Genomic DNA, 27977 nt, shown 5'->3' with positions numbered 1-27977 from the left:
CTTGTCGATATTTTTCTATCAATATTTTGTCATTGATATTTAGTACACTCAATATTCTGATTTCAATACTCAGTATTCACACCAATGGGGAAAAAAGAAACATTGCACTTCCATAGTGCACACAGTTCTTTTTTCAACCAACGTCTCTTTTCACATTACAATATTTTTCTTCTCTTATAAAGTCATTTGGATTTACATCTCCTTTGTAGATTTGCATTTTACAAGTGTAGTTGTGGGTGGTTTATATAGAGTGCATAAACTGGTTACCCCAACCAAGATCCACCAGTGTGTATGGTCATAAGTTCTGTTCCACAGAGGCTCCTTTCCTTCAGGAGGACACAACATTATCTCTATAGGGAATCAATATTTTTAACTAGTGCGTGTTAGACAGAAATGATAGAGAGGGCAGGAAAATGGTCATCTTAGCTTTTTTCAACTCATCTTAAAGTAGAGAAAATGTTTTGTGTATTGGTTTCTGTTATAGGGGATACAAATTCTAGTCCACCAAATGGAATGTACTTTTACCTTATGAATTCTTTATAATAGTAGATGGCTATGAGATATTTTTAACTGTTGGTATTTTGGTGGCATCATAAATAGGTGTTTCTATATCATGTGGAACCCCACTTGTATCTGTTGAAATCAGCTGGAACCCCCAAACACACACACATAACACAGATGTACACACTTGTGCCAACAATGGTATTATGAATCTAGAGTCGAAGGAATGCTAGGAAATGGTAAGAGTATATAGGGAAAACCTTACTAACCCACCAAGTATTAAGGTTGTTCTGCTATTTTCAATCTTCTAATGTTATCCAAAATCCTAAGGGTTTTTTACCATTTTGCTTCTTTGATGGCAAGAAGTCAGTTGGCTTTTTAGGATTAGTGGAGCGAGTGAAGTTAGAAAGAACTACAGCATTTAAAATGTTTAAGTAAATAGCAGATTCTTTTCGCAGATAGAGCTTGGTGGACAATGGTGAGTTTATAGATGATTTTTCTTTTCAGGGCAGCCAAACAAGTTACATGAGTTGAGACTGGCAGGAGACAAGGAAACAAAGTTCTTCGCAGAATATCAGAACAACCCTTGGCTTTATCTGAATGCCACTTGACCATGAGTTAAGGAGTGAGCAGGCTGCATCTGAAACAAATATATCACTCAGGCCAGGGAATGACTCCACTTTCTAATCAAGCTGATGGGTTGTGCAGACTGAATATCTACAGGCTACTTCAGTTACAGAGTTTGCACAAATACGGATAAGAGAAGATAGATGCTTTCTTCATGAATTGAGCTGTGAGGTGCCTTTACCAATGCCCTTCTGGTTTACATTACAGTGAATATGAGATCTTTGTTAAAGAAAATGGAAAGTCTGAAGGATAACGTAATGCACATCAAGGAGAAGAGCTGACAGTCACCACCAAATTCTTTCAAGAAGCTCTAAAATTCAAAGTTTCTGAAAGAGCTTTTCAAGTGTCTCAAAAGTCTTAAACCAGCTACCAAAAACCATTTGCATTCAGTTTTTAATCATATCTAAAACTGCTCTGTATTGAGAGGTTGTCGCCTTATTTTATGAGTTTTAAATATTACAACATAGAATTGGCTCAACAGGTTTTAACTTCAATTGAAGTCATAGAGTTTGCATGGGTAACCCTTCTTTAGTGATGGATGGCTTGATTAATTTCATGGTATAGGAAATTCCTCAGAAAGACTAAGGAGAGAGTGGTCAAACACTTCTAGAAGTAGGATGGTTAAGCTACCACAATTCCCTGGTCAGTGGGATCTCACAGAGGCAAAACAGTTTCTCAAAGTTTCTTTATGGCTTCCTTGCGTAAGAGGAGCACAACTGAAATGCATTTCTTAAGGCATGCAAACCTCCTTAAATAGGAAATACAGGTAAAATAACAAAGGAGGAAAGTTCTAACCCAATAACACATAAAAGAAAAATCTATTGGGTAATTACCACAAGAAATACCAAAGAAAAACAATACGTCTAGTCTTAGGTCACAATCATGCTCTCTGAGATAGCATGTCATGACCCACTGTGTTGTGCCATCTGACTACTGCCACCCCAAAAACCAAGGGTTTTAGTGTGTTAAGTCATTAGGATGCTTCTTTGAAATAACAGATCTATGTACTGGTCTCTTCCTGTTTCTTTTCCCATGGAACCAAAGGCAGATCTTACTGTTTATACTTGCTGACACTTTACTATTATACCACTCTTCATCCTATCCAAGCTGGACTATTGCAACATCCTACACTTTGAACACCCTAGCTATTTCTAATATGTGCAGTTTGATAATGTTACAGAGGTTCATCCCGGGCTTCACTGCCTATTAGTCGAGCAAAAGGTCCAGTCCAAGACCCTCTGCCTAGCTCAAAGGGTACCCTTTGGGCTTTATAGGTTGGAACCTAAAGATAAACTATTACAACATACACCCAATTCTTATGATTCAAGCATGAGTCTCTGACCAATGTGCCTCTAGTAAAATGACTCATTTAGTCAGTTTATCCTTTTGCTGCCTGGTCCCCAAACTATGGAATAATCTCCCTTTGGAGATGAGGAATCTTGACAATCACCTCACCTTTAGAAATGCACAGAAATATTTGTTATTCTGGTGATTGTGCTTTATTCACACTTGATCCCTTATCAGTTGCAGGGATAAAAAAAAAAATAGGTGTAAGCGTGCTCTAATAATAATAATATTAATAACAATAATAATATTTAACAGTTAACTTTGAGGTCTCCCAAAACAATGGTATCCTCTAAAAGTGGTGAAAAGTGAGTAAAGGCGCCATTTAGGATCTGCCAGACTAGACATCAAATGACTGGGTAGGAGACGCAGCGACACTGCCAGTTGTGACTGGATCAGCATATTTTAAAGATCCTTGCCTGGGTGAGTGATTTTAATTGCCACCGATCTGGCCTGAACCATTATAAGCTCCATTTCGAGTAGTGCAGATCAGAAGATACTATTCCATGATTCTGAGAATTACTTGGTACTGGAATGCACCTGATAAACCCAAATGCTTTTTCATATAGACATTCTACTTACAGTAAGCAGTTGAAAAATTGGCTATGATTATGGAAGTAAATGTGGTTACTGGAACCTTGTAATTCTAGCTCAAATGTTATAACCCATTCTGAGTATGGAAACTCACAATTACCAGTAATTGGGGTGGGGCTACTGAGTGAAATCAGCCACTCTGGCAGCAATATCTCCCTGTCCAGAATACGGACTTCTCAAAAAGGGGTTAAAATGGGGAACTATCTGTTCAGAAGTGATATTATTAATCACATCCACACTCTCACATTTGTCTTTCATTGCACAAAGTCATTTTTAGGACTTTTTCATTCAGGAACTGCCTTAGTGTACATGGTGGGCTTAAACAGGAAAAACATGCTCCCATTGCTTTGAAGGGAGATACCTAAGTAGCCATTCCCAGGTGCACATGGCGCCATGCAGTGTTTTTTTCTGAACAACGGAGTGAGCAGTGTCTGCCCTTTTGAGAAATCCACATTCCACTAAATTCTAAATGAGGTGTGGGGTATACCAAATTGGGTGGATGGGGGATCTGCCAATTCTTATCAGATGTCCCTGTACACCTCTCAATGAGACCCGAAATGCATTTAGTGGAACTTGGGCCAGGTCATTTGTGAACACACACAGTCAGATAGATTTTGGAGGTTCAATGAAGGGAACAGTGTAGTGTTTATGGAGCTCAAAATTAACTAGCAGAGACAGAATATAGACTTCGCCAAAAGGGTAACTTGTGTCAGATGTACTGGTCATGTCATTGCCGAAAATAAGGTTAACCCCTTCAGTGCCCATGACGAGCTGGACTCGTCATGGGCTGCGGTGGCGCTGTGCCCATGACGAGTCCAGCTCGTCAGGAACTCCGCCCGCTAATGTTAAGCGCGGCACTGGGCGGGGAAAGGGGCGGGCATGCAAGGGGTTAAACTAAAACAGATGGCTCCAGAAAGTACACATTTTCTCTCAATAGCTGATGTAATATTTTGTCAAAAATTCCACAATAAAAGACCTAAAAGAGTTTAATTGTCTTGGATTAGTGTTTTAATGAAGACAATGGCGGAATTTAAAAAAACTTTTGAGTTAGACCAGGCATTGGTGAAGGCTTTGGAGGGATCATATATTATGGATCATATATTATGGACTAGTGCTGGTAACTTGCCTCGATCTTCTAACTGGTGAACAATAATGCCCAAAGCACAGATCCATGCAGAATGATGCTCAATGGAATCTCACAGGGGAAGCTTGAAGATATTGATTTCTGCAATTTAGACAGAAAACAATGGTCTGTTCACTCTAGGTCACCAATGGACTAGTGGGTGTCAATGTTTGCCCCTCCTGCCTGCAGCCAGGAACGTCGATAAACCACATGAGAGGGTCCCTGAAAATAGTTCTTTAAAGGGGGAAGAACCATGGGTAACACGGCAATTAACAACAAAAAACACTTCCCCCACTCAATGCTTTAGAGACTGCTAGTATATCCAGAATAACAAGGTCCCAACTACCTGTAGTTTAAACCATTTATTATCAAAACATATATATCATTTTTTGTATAAAAAGATTTTCTCTAATGTCACAATTACATGTTCAAACATTATATATATAGATAAAAACAATCATCAATATCATAAACAGATTAAGACAGAGCCCCAAAAACATGATGAGGAACCATACATGTGCTGTACATGTCTCCAAAATAACAAACACAAAACACAACCATATAGTGAAAGAACGAACAATGATACATTGAACTTCAATGAACATACATAGAACATTAAATAAACGTGCAAAAACAAAAGAATTGCAGCTAGAACGTGCCTTAGAGCAAGCAGTCTGTCACCTTTAGTGAGTGACTGTACTGATCAGCTGATCTCCTATATTTCCCGGATTATTGAGGATTCTCAGTACCTGGACTTCCAACAGCAGGCAGAAATGTACAATCTCCACAGTTCAAGTGTATATATCAGAAAGGTAGCTATACTGTTATGGCATTTTATTTAGTTATTTATTTACCTATATCATAAAACTGAACACTATGGCAGCAGAGCAATTTTCAGAAAATGCAGGTAACATAAGTGGAAAACGCAAGAAAAAACAGTTAATTAGGGTAATGTATTCTGATTAGGTGAGTTAGGAATGTGAATAGATTTATATTCAATCTTAGAAGGCTTGTTTAGATGATTTTTACCTTCTAGATTTCAGGCGTTTTAGAACAGACAGCTTTTGTTTGTGATGTTTCTCTGGCCAACTGTAAATTGGTCAGGTGGGATGGGATGCCAAAGTGGATCGCCTTGTGTGTTATGCAGGCTTTTTAAAAAATGTTATCCAAGCTTGAAGAGAGAGCACGCGATTTTGTCTAAAGATAGGAATGATGTGGTCATATTTTCTAAGGGGCATATCAGCAACAACCGGCGATAATTATCGCTAAGCGCACTTTGCGCTAGGATAATTATCGCCGGCTAGCATGGATTTTTATCGCTGAGATAGCGTGCTATTAGCAACGCTTATCTCAAAAGCGATAAAAATCCTCACGCTAACTGCCTAACATGAGATTATCGCTGGAAGCCCAGCGATAATCTCACGCAATGTGGCGTTAGCTTGATGATAGGGACTCACAAACTTAGCCATGATATCCACCTTCCATAGGATATCATGGCTAAGTCGGTCATGAAGCAGGCGTAAGGAAAGTAGCGATAACAGAGGTTATCGCTACTTTTCTTGCCGCTATGCTTCATAGCATGGGGCTTGATGATAGGAGAAATGTCGCTTAGCGACATTTCTCCTGTCATGTCAGGTCAGGAACGCCCACTTTGCGTCTCATTAGAGATGCAAAGCTGGGCGTTAGGAATTCCTACGCTAACGCAAGTTTTCACGCATTAACGTGAGCTTGCTAATTAGGCAATAAAATTATCGCCGCTTTTCGGCAGAAAACGGCTGCAAAAGCGGCGATAATTCTATCGCCTCGCCTTGCTGATATGCCCCTAAATTCCATGAATCAACTGAGCAACAGCAGAGTGGGCTGCCTTTAGGGGTGTAACAGAAGATTTAAGAAATCACATTGGGATTTCATTCTTTCCACCAGGATGTCTTAGATTGGATGCTTGAACTGCTGAGCTGAAGTGTGTGATGTATGGATGATTTAGGCCTCCTGGAAAGGTATATTTATTAGGAGGCACATTTAGTCCATCTGGCAACACTATAAGGTAGTGTGACATTGTGGTCAATTCTATAGCAGAGAGATTCGGTGTGTAGTACCAAAGTTGGGTAAATGTGTATAATGAAAGGCATGACAGCATTTTTTGAATGGAGGGGGAGAGTCGGTACAGAAACGGAAGTGGAGAAGAGGATAAGAATTCATTTTTAGAGATGTCCTTTTTTAGAATAAAAGAGGATATCCACTTAGTTAATCTTTAAAGGAAGAATTTTAGTCTTGCAATTCAGGTTGGATTCTATATTTTTCGGTAAACTGGATATCACCAGCATACTTGTGAATGTGGATGTTTCATCATGCAGTATTGTAATCAGTGGTGCCACATATGTTAAATGTCACAATTCACGTGCAGTGTATCTGATTTGAAAGTGTTCAGTTTCACAAATTGCATTCTTGATGAGATGAATGATGACAACCATTTTAGTTGTGATCCCCATATCTGGACAATCAAAGAGAGGGCACACAGAAGTGATTGATGGTAAAGAAGTATCAAAATATGTTGAAGTCTCAAAAATAATTATTATACAAGTGCCCCTTCATCGAGGATTTTCAAAGCATCATTTAAAATCTGAATTGTGGCTTTGTACTACATTTCAAGTGAATAAACGAATGTTGAGAATTAAGAAAATGGTTTATGGTTACATGGGAGTTGTACAGCAACAGGTTTCTTAGTGATTTTTCTCAGAAATAGAAGTTCAGAAACAGATCTAAGATTTTGGAGGTGATTGAGGTAGGTTCTGCACAGAAGAGGGGAGATATATTTGGCGCAATCTCAAATCATACGTTCTTTGTGTCTTTTCCTCTAATTGCTTAGAGCGACGTTGTGTCATTTCCATGTAAACTGTCTTTTGGGATTGTGTTCTCTTGAGTAGCAAGGTGACTAAAGCGGTGAGTATGTCAATGAGGAACTGAAATGATTTACTGTAGAACAGTGCTTAATTTAAGCTGATGGTTTCTGGTGCTCAGCACCTCACTTAAGTGTCAACACCGACACCTATATCGTGAACTCAACCCAAAGGTATTAGAGCACTTTTTATGAGCACCAGTTAAGGACACAATCATTTTTTGCAGGCACGGGGAGTGATTTTCCCAGAATCTCAGAATGTTGAGCCTATGCCGAGACTCAAACCTGGTTCCCCAGCTCCGAAGTCGGCTGCGCTGGCTGCTATGCCACATCCTCTCCCCACTTGTAGGGTTTCATGGTTAGTGGTTAGTAGTTAGTTCTGTTATAGGTGGTGCTAACAGGAAAAATAGGCTGGTGCAAGCTGCCTCCTGACGAGAGTCCTGGCACTTATCTTTTCACAAATTAACCACTGCTGTAGAAGTGAGTGATTGCATCAGTGGAGTTCTGGGAATTAGGCGAGGGTGAGAGTGCTTCGAGAGAGATATTGGAGGAGTAAGTAAATTAGTGGTTTTAAAACTTGTAATGGGTTTTGCTTGAGCTGTTTTCTGATTCCTCTTTTGCAGTGATAGAAGGTATATAGCAAAGTGATCAAACCATTCAAGAACAAAGTTTTGTAGGTCAGGCACGTTCCCTTTCTTCTGAGGGGAACTGCAATGGTTTGTGTCAAGTTTTGATGGATGTAAACTTCTCCTAGCTTTTGAGAACAAATCATGGCAGATTGAAGTCCCCCAAGAAGATGTTGTTACATTAGTGAGTAGCTGTTTGTAGTGTACAAGGTATGCTGTTCTGTGCCTAGGCAGAATGTGCAAATGTGTAAACACATTGTTTTGTTATGATCAAATATTTATTGAGGTCAGAGCAGTTAAAACAAGGGAAGTGTTGGAGAGTCAGTGGTTTAACATTTCCAGCAGTTTCTATGGATGATTCCAACGGCAGCCCCAATTTTCCAGTCCCTAATCTTGTGGAAAAAGAAAGTCTCAGAACAGTGTGTCAACCAAGTCTCAGTGGTAGGCATGTTTAGTCGTAGAGTGATTATGATGTAATGGAGAACAGCTGTTGTATGTACTGGTCAATACTGATACAAGTTTAGACACCTAGCTGTACATTTTCCTTGCACGATTTGATAATTTGGGTCATGTACCATGAAAAACCTTTGCTAGAGGCAACATCAGAAATCTTGAAGTCAGCTATGCATGCCCCAAAAGCCAATTTAAAGGAGGACGTTTACCAACCTGCGACATCTAAATTACATTTTAGTTTTACCGCCAGGCCGGTATCAAATCTCCATTTTATTACAGTAGCAGCCGTTTCTTTGAACAGCCAATGTAATCCAACTTGGCTTCATATGCCCATCGGAGCAGTAGTGTTCATTCACGCTCGCATGACGCTGTGTGTTTACATACTCTAATACGTCCCACAATAAATGATACATGCTACTTCTGTACATTCAAGGTATGCATCCAATGCCTAGCCACTTTCTCAAACTATACTCATAACTTCAGAGAGCTGCACCGACAGATATATCACACCCCAGTGGAAATGCAGAAAAAGGGTCCCCTGCCAAATACTGTTTGTAACTCAATAGATGAAAGACTGTTCCCAGTGCTCCTGTGGGTAATGAACAGCCACTTCGGTGTTTCACCACTTCTGTAAAAAAGCCTCTTTTGCGATCTTTAAGGATAAGGATGGGAAGGGCTGTCACTGACAACCAGTGGTCTGCGGCTTGACATCGCTACAGGATTGCACATTCATACAAATATAGTCCAGTTTCTGGTAAATTATCATGTTCATTACTTTGATGCAATTTATTTGCAAAGGTATGCTTCACATATGAAGCTGTGCTCTCTAACCAATATTAGGACAACATTGGCATTATTATTTTGAGAGACACAGATGTAAGTCCTTTCTAGTTTATGTATCATTTTTATTATTATTGTTGTTGCCATTATCATTATTATGAATAATAATAATAATAATAATAATGTAACCACTACAAATAATACATGTATTAATGTTATTATTATTATTAAATATATCCTTATTATTATTGTTATAATTAGGAGCAGTAGTAATAGTAGCAATAATAGTGGTAATAGTAGTAGGAGTATTAGTGGTACAGTAGTAAACATGGGTATACGTAAGAGCTACAGTAAGGGATAGGATAATAACACCGCCCTGTGATGCTTTTTCAGTGAAAAAGAATGTTAAAATCACAATGAGCCACAACTTGATTTGAGATTGCGATAATCAGATTATACATATATATATATATTTTCACTTAGTGCATTGACCATGAGAAAGATCTCTGGAACTGGAATGTTAAGCTTCATTTAAAAAATGCATTTAAACTATTAGTGCTCACCGTTGTACAAAGTGAGTGTTTCCGGAAAGGTACCGATGCCATAAAGACATACTAGACTCAAATGTTCATGGTTGTAAAATCCACTCACTGCAAGCACACTTTTTATGTTTTTTAAAAGAAATAGTAGTCTGAAATGTGTGACAATCTTGTTTTGAACAGATGCTCTGCTATATCTGTCTACTATTACACATCCTAAACTAAGTACAAGCATTGGTAGGCAGCGCTCTTATAATTAACTACAAATACATCATGTTAAAAAGAAGGTGTCTGCCACAAACTGCTTTTTAAATAAAGTGCATTCATTGATATGTTGCTGTAAACAGATGCATAATTCGTAGACAAAAGCTACCATTGGGATGGGCGTCCCCACAGAACCGATGCACCAAAATGCTTTACAGAAACCCAAGGAAGCAATGCATCCATAGAGCCAAATATTTCCATTGCATGATACATACCTATTAACAACTTTGGAAAATTTGATGTTTCGATGTTATGATAATATACAATTGAAGTGATAGCTGCTTTGAAAGCCATCAGTGCAGGCATGTACAGGTGCAAATGATGGGATTCTGAAAATCTGAAAGGGAAATAAAGAGTACAAATTTGGCTTCAATAACTCAGACAAATTTTCATTTACTAAATTGTCTGCACCCCCATTTTTTGCATCAAAAGGTGATGCCCTGGTCAAGGCTGCTGCTGATGTGCTCACCACATTCCCAGTTCCACCATATTCATCATCAACACACAAGCTCTCCGTCCATCAATCATCCATCAAGCTATCCCTACATCCACCCATCCAACCATCCATCCAAGAACTTCATGCATTTATCCAAGCTGCCATACATCCACCCTCTTCTACCTACTAAGTCCCCATCCATCCACCCACAAATTCCAGACATTGATGCAAAGCATTTACATTCATCCATTAAACCAAAAACCTATTCATTAATCTACAAATCCATCCATCCATCCACCCATAAATTATCTATTTATTCACACACATTGAGTCTATTCAACAGTCTTGATTCATCAATAAGGCCAAACACGCTTCAATCCACAAACTATCATTTGTCATCCATCTGTCCGTCTGTCCATCAACCCATTCATCCATTTACTCTCTAGCAATCACAAATTCCTTCAATCAATAAAGTGTTTCCATTCATTGGTAAAACCAAAAACTCTCTATCAATCCACGAAAACTGCATCCATTCATCCATCCATCCACCAACCCACAGAACCATAGATCCATTCAAAAGTTCTCTATTCATCCACACACAGACACATTCTCTGTCTGTCTTTTCATTCATCCATATATCACAAACACAGATCATCTACATACAACTATTAATCCACACAAACCCACACATTCACAAACTGAACATCACCCCTCCTCACATAGGTCCACATTTATCGACACACATTTTCTAAAGACACATTTTCCACTCATCTTCTCATTCATTCTGCCACACTTTCTATTCACTCATCAGCACACACACCCATTCATCCACTCTTCCATCCACCACTTACCTATCCATGTATGCTTCCTTTTAAACCATCAAAATCACAGCACACCATTCAACCTTTTAATGATCAACATTCTCATCTATGCACTGACTTGCCCGCTAATACAACCCAATCCCTATTCAATTCTCTTTTATTCACCCACCCACTGACATATAAGTGTGTTCCTGATACAAATGGCAAGCAATGTATAGAAAACGTGTGAATTTCATAAAAATCAGAATTTGTTATTTTTGGACAAAAATATAATTTTTCATAAACATTATGTTTTTGTTTTTGGGAAATTGAGTTTATTTTTCGAAAATGAAAACTTATATTTGGTAAAGAAATGTATAAATCTTCTGAAACTGACACGCTGATGTTTGGGGATAAAATACATTTCCTTAATATAATGAAAACTGACATGTTAGTAATAGAGCATAATGAGGTTGGGAGATGTTTTGCTGGTGTTATCTCATTAGGGACAGATAGTACTTGCAGATAAGGTTGTTATTTCATTGCTTGTGTGTAGGTCATCTAAATTGATAAAACATGTTATGACAGTATCACTAGCTTGAGACCAGAGCCTGTAACATTTGTGTAACATGTCTGCTGCCTGAACCTGTGAACTCTGTATAATCAAAGTGGTAACACTACAAAAAAAAAGACTGTACGATTTGCCTACATCTGCTCTCTGTAGCCTGAATTTGTAAGATCTGTCTCTTCTATGTAAATTCCAAGCCATAATGCATACCTGTGAGTATTATTCAATGGGGTAGGAATGAAAAACTGAAAACAAAGTATGTATTGTGGTGGTCAGTTTACGGTGACTGAAAAATCATTAGTGCCATTGCTGTTGGACATATTAATTAGAATTCTCACTAGGAATGGTTTTTGCTGGTCACATTGATTAAAACATCCATTGAGGCAATTGTGTGTTGGTCACATTAATTAAACACGTTCAATCAAGACAGTAATGAGCAGTCTATATTGATTATGCATACAATTCACTCAAATCATTGTCATGATCGTAGGGTGTTAAATCCTGCACTATTAAGATGTTAGTTCTGTGGTCAATAATGAGGTACATTAAGCTACAGTAAAGTTAGTTAGTTAGGCACAACCAGTATTGAATTTTGTTCTTAGCAATTATTTCCAGAGGTACTCTTTCTTACTATTGTATTGTGTAATTAAAATAATTATCCGGGCACATTCAATACACAGCTGCAGTGAAATATGCAGTAGGCCGTTAAATTCTGAGCATTTAAATGGAGTCAATCTATCCATGAGTATATCGACCAATCAATCAGGCTACAAAGGTTTGGTCGCAGGATTTTGGAAATGTGCTCTTGTTAAATTTCCCTTCTACAACAGGTGTAAAGGGTGTCAATGAGTCTATTGTGTTCCCTTTTATTACGTTGGTCTTGATACAGCTGATAAGCAGCTAACTGGCACATGCATCAAGCCAAAATACAGTCGGTAAAATACCGAATCGCTAAAATCACCCGTTAGCGAGTAAAATAAACCGAATCCCAATGCATCAACCCAAAACGTGAGCAAATAACGAATCGCTAAATGAAATCCGGTAAAATACCGAATCGCAAATAACCAACATGCAAAAATACCGAATCCCTAAATACCGAATTAGCAATCACCGAAATCACTAATAGCTCCCGGCAAGTGCCAATGGCTAATAACGAATCGCAACCCAATGCAACAACAGTCGCAAATACCGAAAATCCCAAAAATCGCTATTTAGCATGAGCTAAATAAGGGGAATCAGAACCTGGATGTAAAGTTAAAAAAAAAGTCATGTGATTAAAAAAAAAATAATTAAACATGTGCAACTGATTGTGTTAATCACCAAACCCTTAACTGTGGCCAAGGAGACCCTATTGGCTACCACAAAATGGCAGCCCTCTACGTGCTTGCAAGGAGGATGCGTATCAATGCGGCAGGACAGCGCAGGAGAAGGATCCAGGAGAGAGTTTTCAGACTGCGCATCACCTTGCTCGGGCAGAATGAGGATGAGGTGTACGAGAAGTATCGACTGAATCGTGCCATGATCATGCGCCTCATTGCAGACCTGGAACCATTACTGCAGCACCAGACACACCGGACCAATGCAATCCCTGCGCACGTCCAGGTCCTATGCAGCCTGCACCTACCTGCCTCAGGAAGTTTCCAGGGGGTAATTGCGGTAGCCGGAGGCGTATCGCAAAGCGCACTCTCACGCTTCTTCAAGAAATTCCTAGATGCCATGCTGACAATGCTACACACCCACATCAGCTTCCCCACAACCCCACAGCAGTTGGACCGCAACAAACAGGCATTCTACCAGGTGGCACAATTCCCCCATGTAATTGGTTGCATCGACTGTACGCATATCCCCATATGTCCACCCGCAGCAAATGAGTACATATTCCGTAACCGCAAGTATACCACTCAATCAACGTGCAGGTTGTGTGCGATGCCAATCACATCATAACGGACCTAGTGGCACAATTTCCGGAGAGCACACACGACTCCTACATATTCCACCACAGTGGAATCCACAGGCGTCTACTCAATGGAGAATTTGGAGAGGGACTCCTGCTTGGTACGTACGAATTCCGCTTCCCCACATGAACACCGCACATGTATGAACATCACCATTGCTAAGTCTTTGCTTCTATCTTCTAGGTGACAGTGCTTACGCCCTGCGTGAATATATACTCACCCCATACATCAATCCAGCAACCCCACAGGAACAACGCTACAACGCAGCACACATAAGCACTAGGAATGTCATAGAGAGGACATTTGGGATTCTGAAGAGTCGCTTTAGAATCCTACATAAGACTGGCGGCGCCTTGCTATACAAACCTGAAACCTGCTGCAGGATTATTGCTGTATGTGCAATGCTGCACAACATTGCGACCAGAAGGGGGATACCCATAGAGGTTGACAGGAATGACGACCACCGGGATGACCAACCACCCGCCCAACACTGACAGGCACACGTCCCTAACACAGCAGAGGGCCATAGGAGGCGGACATACATCATGCAACATCATTTCTGAATCAGGTGAGAATGATACATTACTATTTTGTTGGGGGTGCAACTGTTTAATGCACAGTAGCACTACGGTATGTGCAACCAAACAAGCGATGTAAATAATGCTCCACATGACAAAAGTTATTACAAATGTGCGTTAAAGTCACGGCTGTGCAGCCTCAGGAAGGGGAGGACCATGGTTGCCCCACCACGGTCAGGTATGGCTGTAAATCTGTCTAGTGGCGCTTGCCACGTACACCAAGCCTCCGCTCAGGTGTCTCCGACGCCTCACCACGGCCTGTCCCCGTGGAGGCCCGCGAACTGCGGTGCCTGGTGCCGTCTTCCCCTCCCAATGCACCAGCACTGAATGTGCCGCTCTGTAGGTGTTCGACAGCAGCGGTCATCTGCCCTAGTGCCTTGGCAACATCCCCGCAAAAGTGCCCAAGGTCCACCTGCAAGGACACCGAGCGGCGTGCCAACACTGCGGTGCTGTTGCTGAGATGTGTGATGGCCTTTGTAGAGGCCGCGGACCGCACCAATTGCTGACAGTGCCTCCTCCTCTCGCACTCATGGCCCTCCCTCATGGCACGGGTGAGCTCATGGATGTCCTCCCTGAGGTGCCCATTGCCCTCTGCCACCACAGTGGTCATGTCCCTAACCGCCGCAGTCATGGCACGCATTTCCCTTGCAAGGCGCACGATATTTGAGCTTATTGTTGCCATGTGTCGTCCCTGCAGGCGCTGTACACGCAGCATCCTCTCCTCGATGGCAGAAGTTTGTGGGAGATCAAGGTCGCCTGAGGAGACAGAACTTGGACGAGCCCTGCGCCGCTGTGGCAGTCTGCCGCGTCCAGGTGGTGCAGCAGGCGGTGTGATGGTGCACAGACTTTGTCCCAATTGTGTGGAGGGTATTCCCATCACCTGCAAGTGCGCAACTTGGGACCTGCGCCTCGGCGCTTTAGTGGCTTTTGTAGCTGCAGCTGGTGTGGCTGGTGCTGGTGGTGCTGGTGCTGGTGGTGGTGGTGGTGGTGGGGTGGCAGGTGGAGGTGATGTATGCGCATCCTGCGCTGTCTCCATGTCGGAATCCACAGGTGTCTCGGATATAATCAGCTGCCCGCTGTCGTCCGATTCCCCAGGAGATGCATCTGTGTGTGAAACAGTGCATGGTTAGTGGGATAGTTACACCTACGTAGTGTCGTACACATACATGTCCCTCTGTGATCCACTAAATAAACAGTCTCTATCCATGTTCAACTTATGTGGTGATTCGTAATTGTATTTACGCCTGTACATGCACACTGGGCTGACTAGACTACAACTCCCATGATGCACTAGTGTTAACAGTAAAGCTGTGTGGGCCAAAGCTGCATGCACACTCAGATCCTGCTGGGGGCATGGGAATGGATTTACGCTATGCTGGGTATGGGCACAGGCATGCATCTTACCTTGGGCACTTGTGGCTGCGCCGGAGGTGTCCATCTGGGTCACTCCCACGACGGCTTCACGCTCGATTGTCCCTTCCACCAGCTCCTCCAGGGCAGTGTTGGCTTGGACCGTCGAATGGCCGCCTCCGGTTCTGGTCGCCTCCTGGAGCCCCTCCGCAATCCTCTCCTAAGCACGCTGCCGCAGGTCGTACCATCTTTTCTTGAGGTCGTCAATGCTGCGGGTCGTCACACCAACAGCATTCACCCTCTCCCGGATGCGCAGCCATATGCGCCGTTTCTGCCCCTCAGGCACCTTGAGGGACAGCTTACCAAAAAGGCGATCGTGCTTGCTGCTGACTCCCTCTATCAGGTGCTCCAGCTCCCTGTCGGAGAACTTGCGCTTGCGCTTGCGTGCAGCCTCAGCGCTGGATGGTGCTTCCTTCTCCATGGTTCTTTGGTTTGGCGGATAGCTCAGTCGGTGTGGCTTCACTCTGCACAGGCAGTCTTCACTCACAGCTCCTGTTTGCTCCTCTGTCGAGGCAATGAGGGTGGGGCTGCAGTATTTCCTGGTTGGTGATGTCATCTACATGTTCCCGGAGCGACGCGGTCATTTGCGATTTCGCTAATACCGAATTCGCTATTAGCTAATTCGGTATTACCGAACTCGCTATTAGCTAATCGGAGTTTGCATGCCCCGCTATTGATTATTCGGTAAAAATAGCGATTTTTAAGGAATCGCTAAAATTTACCGAATCTGTTGATGCATGCCCAAATGCGATTCCTTAATAACGATTCCTTATTTCTCGCTATTAAGGAATTGCTTTTTGTTTGGTTGATGCATGTGCACCTAAATGGTTTAATACTTACCTAAACCAATTATGAGACATTTTGAGAAAAGTGTGAATAAACGAACACTGTTACCATGTTAAAGGAGCCGTGAAAGATAGATATGTGAAAATGTAGTTGCTGCATCATAAAAGCATGCAAATAAATTATAGGATGTAGATCAAATCATATACATTAAATAATATAGGTTTGTATATTATTAACCAGCCATAGTTGTTAATTCAAAGAGTATTTAAAAGGTTAAGTGATATACTCGTATGTTATTAAACCTCTAATTATCCTCATTGAAATTGTAATATGTGTAAAGAATTAATGAAATCTAGCATAATTTAGTTATCTTTACACAAGATATTGAAGGGTTCATTCTGAATTTCATCATTTGCATATGTGAAATTGTGCACCAAATGTGATAAGAGAAAAACTGGTGTTGCATAGCCATATTGAGTGCAATTTGTACTGAAACCTTCGGATTATGATCTTCATATATATTCTAATGTAAAACATTTGAAACAATATTAACATATTATGATATGAAATCATTTTACACATTGTTACTTTGAATATGTAGTAATATGCCATAGTTACATGTGATGTTTATAATTCAATAAATAACATTTTCTGAGTGCTTATAACTTGAAATTATTCTAGAATATTGATTTCCTTTTATGAAACACAACTTTGTGAACATCTGCTATGGGAAACTGTTCTCTTGCACTCACTCATGTGATATTGCTAAAGGATCACTGTTTGGAGGTTTACATATACCGGATGATCTGACAGACGTACATTTGGAGGCAACAGAGAGGGGGGGAACTACCGAGTTCAATGCGAGAAGCATTAATAGTAGTGATTCCCAAACCAGGAAAAGACCTGACACTGCCGAACTCCTATAGACCTATATCCATGTTAAACATAGACATAAGACTTATGTCATGTGCTGGCGAGCAGACTACTCCCCCAATTGATAAATGAAGATCCGTCAGGATTTATACCCTGCAGAAATACGCTAAGGAACATCCGCTGACTTGCCCATATAATGCAGACACTGTAAGGGAACACAAGCGGGAGCGCGCTAGCCTTTTTGGATATTGAACAAGCGTTCGATTCGGTTAGATGGGAGTATATATGGCAAGTTCTCCACAAAATGGGCTTCGACCCTCGGTTCATTAAATGGGTCAAGTTATTGTATACAAAGCCGATCGCAAGGGTCCGCACAGGGCGGTATGTGTCTGATAGTATAAGGTTACACAGAGGGACGCGGCAAGGTTGCCCACAGTCACCATTGCTACACCATTGCTATTTGCCTTAGTAATGGAACATTTAGCATGCCAGATGATATCAGTTCTAAAAAGGTCTGGGCATAACGTTTGGGCAAACAGAGCATATAGTGCCATTATATGAAGATGACATACTAGTGTACCTGACAGGGGCGGTTTCTCCATTAGGGCTGTGGGGCCGCACCCCTCTGAAAATTCCTACATATTTACATACATTTTTTTTAAATAGAGCAATTTATTTAGAGATACGATTGTATCTGTAAATAAGTTTATGTATTTAAGTCCGGGTTGTCTGTTTCAAGCTGCTGCCTCACCTCGCACTGAAGCAGGAGACGGAAACCAGGCAGTAAATCAATTTTCTTAACGTGAAGCATGATGCAGGGCTTTCTGTTTTAAAGCCCTTCATTGCCATTGTGGTCTAAGGTTGTATGCACACTGTAGGCCAGTGACGCAATAAGCGTCACAGTTCCGGGTGTCGGAGACTTCATCCTTGCGTGATTTCAGGCATCCGTCATTCAAATGTGCAGATGCCACCCTTTCGTCATATGTGGAATGGATGCAAGCACGTCTGATCCAGAGCCTTGCTCTCAGTAATGGTATGTGTTTGCATGATAATGCTGTCTTCTGTATATTGTTCCTAGACCCCTCATCACACTAACGTCCCCCAGTGCTACACCCCAGCTGCAATTTGCTCGCTCCTTTAGAAATGGAGCTGTGACATTTGCTCCCTTGTAACTAACATTCTGTGGATATGTGTGTGAATGGGGTACACAGATGACAACATATTTGCAAGGCAAAAGTAAGAGAAATTAAAGTGCTTACATTTAGGGGAGTGCAGTGCATGTTGTAGGTGGTGAAGTGACAGAGATGCGAGGAAGTGCATTCGGGGAAGAGTGAAAAGAGGATGCTGAAGAGGAAAGAGAGGGGGTTGAAAATGTGCAGATGGATAAGATATGCAGAGAAAACGAGGATACATATCTAACGTAAAGCACACATAATTGAAGGCCAAAACTCCTTCCACATGCCTGTTGAACAAAGATATGCAAGAAGATATGCAGCAGTTTTTAATTTAATGTGTTTAATATTTCAAGACTATAGGGTCCCACTGCTTAATAAGCCTTGCTTTATCGCTACATTCATTTTCTTTATAATGCACCATTTGCCAATCTTTTTTTCATTTCTTTCTCAAGAGAGGGACTCCCCCAGACCTCAACTTTGTCCACTGAACTTGTTCACATTGCTTGCTATATAAAAATCATGCCCAATGTTTACACCTCACCACTTTCAAATGTCACCAGCCGCCAATGGTACCTGAGCCACCCGACTCACCACTGACTCACTGAACATAAAAAATGCAGTCACAGTTATATCCAATAGGGAAAGTTGATGGAGGAGAAATGCCCCAGCTACCGGAGCTCCCTGGGAATTGGAATCAGTCTGATATCTAGGGATACATGTTGCCAGAGAGAAAGATAGATTTTGTGAACAAAATATTGGCAGGATATTTAACGGTCTCCAAGGGAATGTGCACTTCTGGAACACATTGAAATTGTCTTTAATGGGAAAGGTAGCTCTAATAAAAAATGGTGGTACTTCCTAGGTGCCTTTATATTATGGAGGGATCCTTTTACGAAATCCCACACAAAGTATTCAAAGAACTGAACGCTCTCTTAACACGGCTGTTATGGAATGGAAAACGCTGTAGGGTAGGATTGGAGGTAATGAAACAGTGGGATAGGGAAGGGCTGGAAATCCCAGACCTGGAGCTGTATTATCTGGAGTCACAACTACAACACGCCATATCGTGGCTAGATACGGACCCATCCTGGGAATTAACCCTATTCACAGGCACCTATGGTAGGCAGCGGTTGGGAGCTCTCCTCCTATAAGGAAGGGGTCTACAAGGAACATACCCCCTTTGATAAGTTTAATGGCGCGAATATGGGATAGGGCAGTAAAAACGATTATTAAGAGAGGGCCCTATGCACTAGACCTAGATATGTGGATCTTACCGCAGTTTGCCCAGGTAGACTGTCTGATGCTGTCAGATTTATACCCAGAAAATAGATTCATCACTTACCAAGATGCGGTAGCTACATTTGAACTAGGAGATGGGCAGTTTTTAAAGTATTCAAAGATGGCAGCCACAACCCAGCAGCTATGGTCGACATTCCCTGAAGCCCCAGAATACTCACAAACTTTGGTTACTATGATCTCAATGGCGGGCGGGTGGGCAGAGGTTTGTAGTCCATATATATAGGGTGCTGAGGAACGATAAAAGAGGAAAGCCCCTAAAGATTGTGGAGAGGTGGCAAGAGGCCAGTGATCAACCACTAACATCGCTAGATTGGAAAAGATTCCTGAAGATGTCCGTAGAGTTTCGGTATGTGCCAGATTTAACAAATACATAATGCAACAAGAGACTCGCGATGCCCCTGATGTCAACACACACAGGTTGACTTCTTACATATGGTCTGGCACTGTCTCATAATACAAGCATATTGAGCTGAAATACTGGAACAACTTAAGAGGGTGACAGGTTTGAAGATAGTTCTTGAAATACGGACTTGTCTCCTGGGACTGATACCTAGGAATCCAAAACGTAAGACTACTAGATGTTTTCTGATTCTCTGACCCCTGATCGCCAAAAGGCAAATAGCTATACATTGGTTAACCCCACAGGGCCCGAATATAGACAAATGGAAGACAGATCTGAAGGAATGGGCAATGGCAGAATAAGAACATATGAGAAAAACTAGAAAGGACGAGAAATTACCGGAAGTATTGCTAGCATGCGAGATGATGATCCATGAGATGTTAGTGTAAACCCCACCCTCATAACAACAACCACATGAGGGGGAAACATCAAGAAAAGAATAACACACATAATTAGGTAGTGGGATACGATGACAATTAAAGGCACAATTAAGGTGCACAGTAAAGAAAGTGGCAAATAGGAAGCTGGTAGCGGAGAGGGAGGGGGGGTTGGGGGTGTTGCAATGTTGTTTTTAAAAATATTCATGCAAGCAGCGAAGAGTGTTTTGGAACATGCAACAAAGATCAATTGAACTGTAACATTGATGTTGTAGTTTTGCATAGCCTGTAAATGGATGTTGCATATTTACTGAAAATAATAAAGAAATGTTTTTAAAAAGTATGTGTCTTCTACCTCCTGTTCCTATAATATGTTTCTTCCTTTCATGCCATATGACAATCATCCTACACAAACTGACCAATAGACTGACTGTCCTGACACATTGAGGTAACCAAGGAGGTGTTACCACCATAACTAGAGAACTATCTTATACATTGATCTTAAGAAGGATGTGTGCTTTTCGCTTTTTTCCTTTCCCACACGCTGTCTGACAGAGAGATTTTGGGAGCAGTTTCTTACGTTTATGATTTGAGGCAGACCTGATCCTAGCTTTTGAGGACGTTTGCAGACTCTATGTGCTTCCTTTTGGACTGACGCATTCGGTGGGTGCACCATTCGTGGACTATTTCTTCTTGCTGAACTTTCCGAAACTCCTTTTATCCTCTATGGCAGCCTAGATTAAGTAGACTGTCCTGCAATCTTTAGATATTAAATGTTCATTAATGATGCACTACTTTTCGACTAACTTTGATAAATGTATTTTTAACTAAACCAGAGTCTAAGTTTATCATTACTTGTCTACTTAAGTTGATTGTTCATTCTGGTTTATTAATGACAGAGAAAGATCAATATAGAGAAATCTCTGATAATCAGGTACTAATGTTATTGTTTTGTATTGCTCATCTGGTGTGCTTGATTTTAGTTTGGTTAAATTTCTTTAGAAGATTCGGACTACCAGTAACAATTCTGTATCTATATAGTCTGATATTGAGAGTCATATACATAATTCTAATTATCAATTTGTGAATTCCTAATCCTCGTTGGATATTAGGATGTTAGGCCTCCTATATCCAAACCCTCAGGGGCACAATACAAGATCCATCAGAGGATCAAGTAAGTGTCAGAAGAATTAAAACAAACAATGAAAGCAGAAAGAAAAAGGGCACAATATCCACTGCAACAGTATCAGCTGGTCACAGATGGCCAAACAAAATGTTTCCCATGGAAACGTATTTAAATCTAGGAAGTTCATTTGTATTGGTGTAAATGGTCTGTATGATTAATGATTCTGTCAAACTAAAGTCAAGGGCTCCCAAACAAATAAATCAGAGATAATAAGAAGTAGGTATTTTTGTTTTCGCCATCAACCACAACCATAATGTCAAAATAAATAGGTGAAATATAACAAACTTAATGATCCAATAACATATGTGTGAACTAGAAAGCTGATAAATAATATGTGGACAATTAAATATATATTATTATACGCTAAAGCTAGGCACACCTAAAAACTGATTTTTAAACACATTCTTGTTTTTATTGATAACAGTTGAAAATTCACACATATATTAAAAACTTGTATCCCCATTAAAATAAAATAATCTCAAATGTTGATAGGGGGGCAATTTAATACAATCCCATGAACAACCTTTTGAAATTTTGCCCAAGTTTTACCAAATGTAAACCTGTGCAGTGTACATTGGAAGATTATTGTGAAGTTGTTCCAAACATGGAAGCCTTTCAAACAAACAAAATGTACTTTTCACAGAGAATTTTCTTTTTGTTGTTGTAACGATTGACATACATCCATAGGCAAATATATATAATAACTATGATTAAAGCAAAATATAATTTGTTAGTTGCTGTAACTTTGCAACTGATTCATCTATGTGCACATAAATCATAAAATTTAAACTTTGCTGGCAAACGATTGTATCCTATATAGTTTGATCCAATGTGGGTTAAATGTGCCAAATGTATGTTTAAAATGTGGATTTTAGATTCAAATTTTAACTTACCTCTAAAATGTCAAGATACACTCATTACAACAAAACAATTTCGATATCTTATTAACCGGATCAAATAAATTCAAACTCAAATCACGCCAAAAGTTACGTATGTTAGTTAGAAAAAAATATTTACTGAGGACTATACTTTTCCAATGTATTGTCCAGTGTATGCTAAAACTAGTGTTTAACACGCATTCCAAACATTTCCTGCTGTCCTAATTGTTGCAGACTTACTTACACTGTGAAGTTAAAAGCAAATGAAAAGGAACATTTCCCAAAAAGAAAAGTCAACGGAAGTATTCACAATTTACTTAGAGACCAGTTTTGTAAGAACTTACTTATAAACTCACGTACCCTAAAATATACTTTTAAACAGAATGATGAATAAACATTAGGACTAAACAATGTATTGGACGCCGTATACTTTTTCAATGGTTTAACCAAAAGTGTATATGAAATTTATAAATAAATTAACAAAATCTACCTGACTGCAAATTTGCTTAAATGCATAAATGCATTTTAATTATGCAAAGTTAAAAACAAGTAAATTAGATTTCAGTTTTATGCTGGTTTTTAAAAAAACAACAAAAATAGATAGTCTCTTGTAGCTGCAGTTTGCTTATTGAGCAGGCATTCATGCAATGTTTGGCACCCTTCAGCATAATTAGTAATGCATCAGAAGGTAAATGAGCCTTTAACACTAATTTATTCTAGAGGAGATACCAGTGCATTATTAAGCACCCCACTTGTAACTTGGTAAACGGAGTGTTGGAGCTTAAGAGATGCTAATGATCTTTCATTTGCCCAATGTAAAATGTCAAGCTGCAAAATGAGAGTCAGAATCTCACATCTATACTTTACAAATGTGGTAAACATTTCAGAAGTGGCTTATTACATACCAAGTCCAATAAGACATATTGCAATCATCCTGTCATATAGCATGTCTCCATATTTCATATTTACTTACAGGAGGGGCAAGGCATTTGTGATGTCATAAGTAATAACATCATGTACTTTTTGTGATGTCATCAATGAATTAGTGATGTCATTTGGGCTCTCGCATATGCGAAGCAGGACAATTGACATCATTAGCAAAGGTACATGAGGCTGACACACATATTTCTCTTCAGCATAATTGTTGGTGTAGGCTAATAATTATAAAACATCTCTATTCATTTTTTATCATTAGACTCTGACTTTTATTGTCAATTTCAAGCTTATTGCACCACTATTTAAGACTTATTCAATCACACTTTTAGTTACTTTGAATTATATAATCTGGCATTTATTTCTCTAAATATGAAAGATAAGCGTGGGCCTTTTAACAGCAAGTACTTCGAGGGCTGTAACTGTTGCTGGAGGTACACATTGCCTATTCTAAACATGAAAAAATGTCATTACCTGCATACATACTTGTCATACATATGTAAGTCTTTATTTTATTAGATTTACATTTCCAACACACATTTTTACTGATTTTACATTTAATTATACATCCTTTGGAATGAATGATTCATGTTTGCTTTGCTTATGATGTTGGGAATCATTTTAGAAATTGTAATTTCTGTAATGACCACATGTGTACAGCTTTCATGCTTGAAATATGGAAAAGCCTACAGAGAGCAGTGGTCAAAGTGGGTGAGACCTGAGGGGCTCAAATGCCCATACTTTTTTCAATTTAAGTAAAACAGTTTCCTTACTTTTTATGAAAAAGCAACCAACTCCGGACGGTTAATTCCAAGAGTTGAATTGCTTAAACTAAAGTGTAATGAAATTAGCTGCAAATGCACCCCTTAGACCAATGGGAACCTGTGTACATAACAATATCATGCTGCAATGGTCCGCATAGGTATCATATAAGAAGAATGGTTAATACAATAAGAAAGGACACCACTGTTAAACAAAATGAATTTGTATATATTTCTATATGTAGCCGTGTAAGCAACAAAACGATAATATAAATAACAAAAACATTTTAAAGGGATTTTGTTTCGTAACTGGCAACTTCTGAGAAGTTATTGATATGACTCGTAGAGAGGATAGACACATACAACTGTTACAGTGATCAGTCGACAACGTTTCAACCCCTAGAAGGGTGAAGGAAAAACAACAATAGGGGGATGTGTAGACGTGTAACGAATATCGGACATGGGGTACCTGAGTAATGACGGGCATGGCATGTAACTGTGAGCATGCCCACCGAATAAAATAATGAGGGATAAATAGGGCTGCAGTTGGGGCAGCAATAAAAGTATATTGCATAATGGTAGCCTCTGGCCTTGTAATGAAATTAAGCCGGGGCGACACAATGGAGAGTATTATTGGGCTAATTACCGAAATTGCAGCATAACGACCTACCAAGAGTAAGCTGGCTCTGGGCATGAGCTGACCTGGGCTACAGGTAACAAACTGAAAAGAAATGCAGCTGTACGCAGAAAGGGAATTGCACTGAGGAGGGATTCCTTCTTGGCACACATGGCAATGCATCCTGTTGGAAGATAGCCACATGCTCTTTCGGGTTGTTGCTGCAATGATTAAGAAGGGGGGAGCAAGGTCCTCCCTCACATTAGTGCTGGTGGGCCTTCTAACGAGGGCTTCTGGCTGACATGAGCATTTATGGAAAAGAGGCTGAGTCCCTGGGCTGAAAGGAGGCTTGGCAGAAGATGCGTCCCACGCCTCATAGATGGGAGCATCCACAATAGAAACCAGGCTTGGAAGGAGTCAGATTTCAAGCAATAATTTAAAAGGGGGCAGGGCCCTGGGCTAGTAATGATGCTTGCCAGAAAATGCATTCCACACCTCTTGTGAGGGAAACCCCCAAAATGAAAAAGGCTGGGTGAAAGTCATATGCCAAGCATAAGTAGCGTATTAAATTGGACATCGCAGAAAAAGATAAACGTAATATAAAACAGAATAACAAGATCGTAAAACTGTAAATCACATAGCAGATGTAGCCAATAATACCAAAGCTGATTATTATAGAATTATAAAATCCATATGTATGCGCATATAGAGAACATTCTCCAAGGTAAAATTATGATAAAATGAAAATAAAGATTGCGAACTAGAACCCTAACAGGATAGGTTTTGTTGACACTAAAGTCAATCTTGACAGGTTTAATGCAATTTTAGTCTCTTTTCCGAGGGAGAAGGAAACACAGGATTGCTTGAGACAAAGTTCCTCCCCTCTTCCATATAGTTCAATCCTTCTGTAGTGGAGTTGCAAGCACTGATCCATTTGCATTCTAGTCTTTTCAAGATGAGGGAAATGCACCGCCATGTGCGGGAGCCCTGACTATTGCTAGCACCTGCCATTTAATGTCATCAGCTGTGTGCCACGTAGTGGGAAACCAAGGATGCAATGATGATGACACAATGTATCCTGCTGTGGTGCTGTCCAATCCGGACCCTGACTTGTTGAGTGGTTGGTCCAATGTACATCTTTTTGCAAGGACAGCATATACAGTAAATCACACTAGTAAAATTGCAATTTCAAAAGCCTTTAAGTGTTACATCAGTAGAATCATGCACAAGCCTTTTTGTATTTGTGGTGTATTTGCAGAGTCCCAGTAATTGCCGCATTTATAATGACCTTTAATTGGAGGGCCTCCCCATGCATTCTCTATAGTGTATGGTCTAGCGGCTGATTGTACTAAGTGATCTCTAATGTTCTTGCCTTTTTTGAAGGTAAACTTCAGGGTGTCTAGCGTTGAGTCGATCATGTGGAGGAAATGTTAATGTTTTTTAATGCATGCAGTTATCTTATTGGAGTGGGGTGAAAACATGATGACACATGTGTGTTTCACATTCTTGCTTTTTATTCAGGGCCTGGTGCACCTCTCAGTGGTTATACCAGACTCTTTTAAGAGCAGTTTTGATGATCTTGCATGGGTATTCTCTCTGGATCAGACTGTCACTCAGTATTTCAGCCTCCCTGACATAGTCTCTTTTGTTTGTGCAGGTATAGCACAGTTCCATAGGATATAACGGAAAATTACCATAAGAGATAAAGAATTAGGCGTACTCTCCCTAGAAGAAGTTAGAATATCTCAGTAAGAAGCACCTGAGAATACCGGCATCCTGCACACTCCTCAAAGTACACAAAGACCTGGTCTATCCATCCAGTAGACCTATTTTGTCAGGCTGTGGCTCCATTTTGGAACCTTTTGAGGACTACAATAATGTATTTATTACAGATGTGGTCCGGACACTTGAAACCTACATTAGAGACAGCATGTACATGATCACCCTTCTAGAAGGACACTCCTTCAACCCCCATAATGAGCTGTTGGTAACTTTAGGCAACGCCTCAATTTACACCAACTGCTTCAATAGGAGAGCCTACAGATTATTGAACGAGTGTTGGATGAAAGTCCCAGACCACATAATGTTCCCACTAAGTTGATAACTGAGTAACTTACTTTCACCCTTACTACCAACTACTTCAAATTTGAGAACTCCTACTATAAACAGTGCAGAAGTACTTTCTTGGGGAGAACTTTTGGCCCAAATTTAGCGAATATCTATGTGGACACGTTTGAAGATTCGAATGCCCTAACTGACCATAAACCATATGTTGCTACTATTACATGCAGGAAAAAGGACATAGATTACATTTTTGTCATCTGGACACATTCATCTGACAGCCTCCTAGAGGTTGTGGAATACCTCAACCAGATGGAGTCCCACCTACAGTTTGCTTGCTACTCAGACAATACTAGCATCCTGTTGTAATTTACTTGTAAGTCTGGCATAGAACCTTTTGTTGTCCTGGGTGATAGAATGAGAATGTCCTGAGATGGTCGTGAGATCAGGCATTCCGTTATTGGAGACGCTGGGAAGGAGACCTGTCTGTGTCGGTGGTTGCACTTCAATAAAGCCTACTTAGGAACCTTCCTGATATCCTGGCTTCTAATACTGGCGACGAGTAGTACTTGATTGGGGACAAGTGGCAACCATCGATTCCCCTGTGAACCCGATCTTATTCAAAACGGACGGATTTTCATCACAACGGATTTAACCTCAAGCGACATCCCTTCGCTTGCTGACTCACGGACACCTTATTAACCGGGCCTACCCTCGACAACATTAATCTGGAGCTGTACAGATCGTCGTGTATTTCACATAAATAGTAAGTGACTGTTGACTGCTTACTTTTGAATCCTCTTCGTGAGCGAGACTCTGAGCGCTCCACTAGTTCCATCTGCTCCGCATTCCTCGCGTCCTGCCGAATGGTTGGATTCTGAATCAGTGACATTGACGTTCATGTTGACACACGCATCCCGTCACACAACGTGGCGGCCATTTTGGATTGGGGTACATACCAATACTCGCGTCTGTAGTGGAAGTAGGTTCTATCCACAAACAGCGCGACGTGAAGCCCTATCTTCCTTGGATAATTTGGAAAGCTGCTTCACGGTGAGGAATTTATTATTATTATTTTTTTAAAAGGGTTGCGTGCTTAACTATTTTAGGACTACTCTGGATTACAATAAGACAATGG

General features: G+C 40.5%; 1 protein-coding gene across 2 annotated transcripts in view; it reads right to left on the bottom strand.

Annotated features, from left to right (window-relative positions):
- ABCC8 (ATP binding cassette subfamily C member 8) overlaps window positions 1-27977 on the bottom strand; it is a 1425084-nt gene that overhangs the window by 1140158 nt on the left and 256949 nt on the right. For both annotated transcript variants that reach the window (XM_085648067.1, XM_085648068.1), the window contains one exon: window positions 9963-10084. In XM_085648067.1, coding sequence (XP_085504193.1) covers window positions 9963-10084 — 122 coding nt within the window. The remainder of the gene's footprint in view (window positions 1-9962; window positions 10085-27977) is intronic.

The sequence above is a fragment of the Triturus cristatus genome, chromosome 3_2 (genome assembly GCF_964204655.1).
Source record: "Triturus cristatus chromosome 3_2, aTriCri1.1, whole genome shotgun sequence".
In the NCBI taxonomy this organism is placed as follows: Eukaryota; Metazoa; Chordata; class Amphibia; order Caudata; family Salamandridae; genus Triturus; species Triturus cristatus.
Note: the sequence above shows the minus strand (reverse complement) of the source record. Positions and strands in the feature narration are given on the sequence as shown.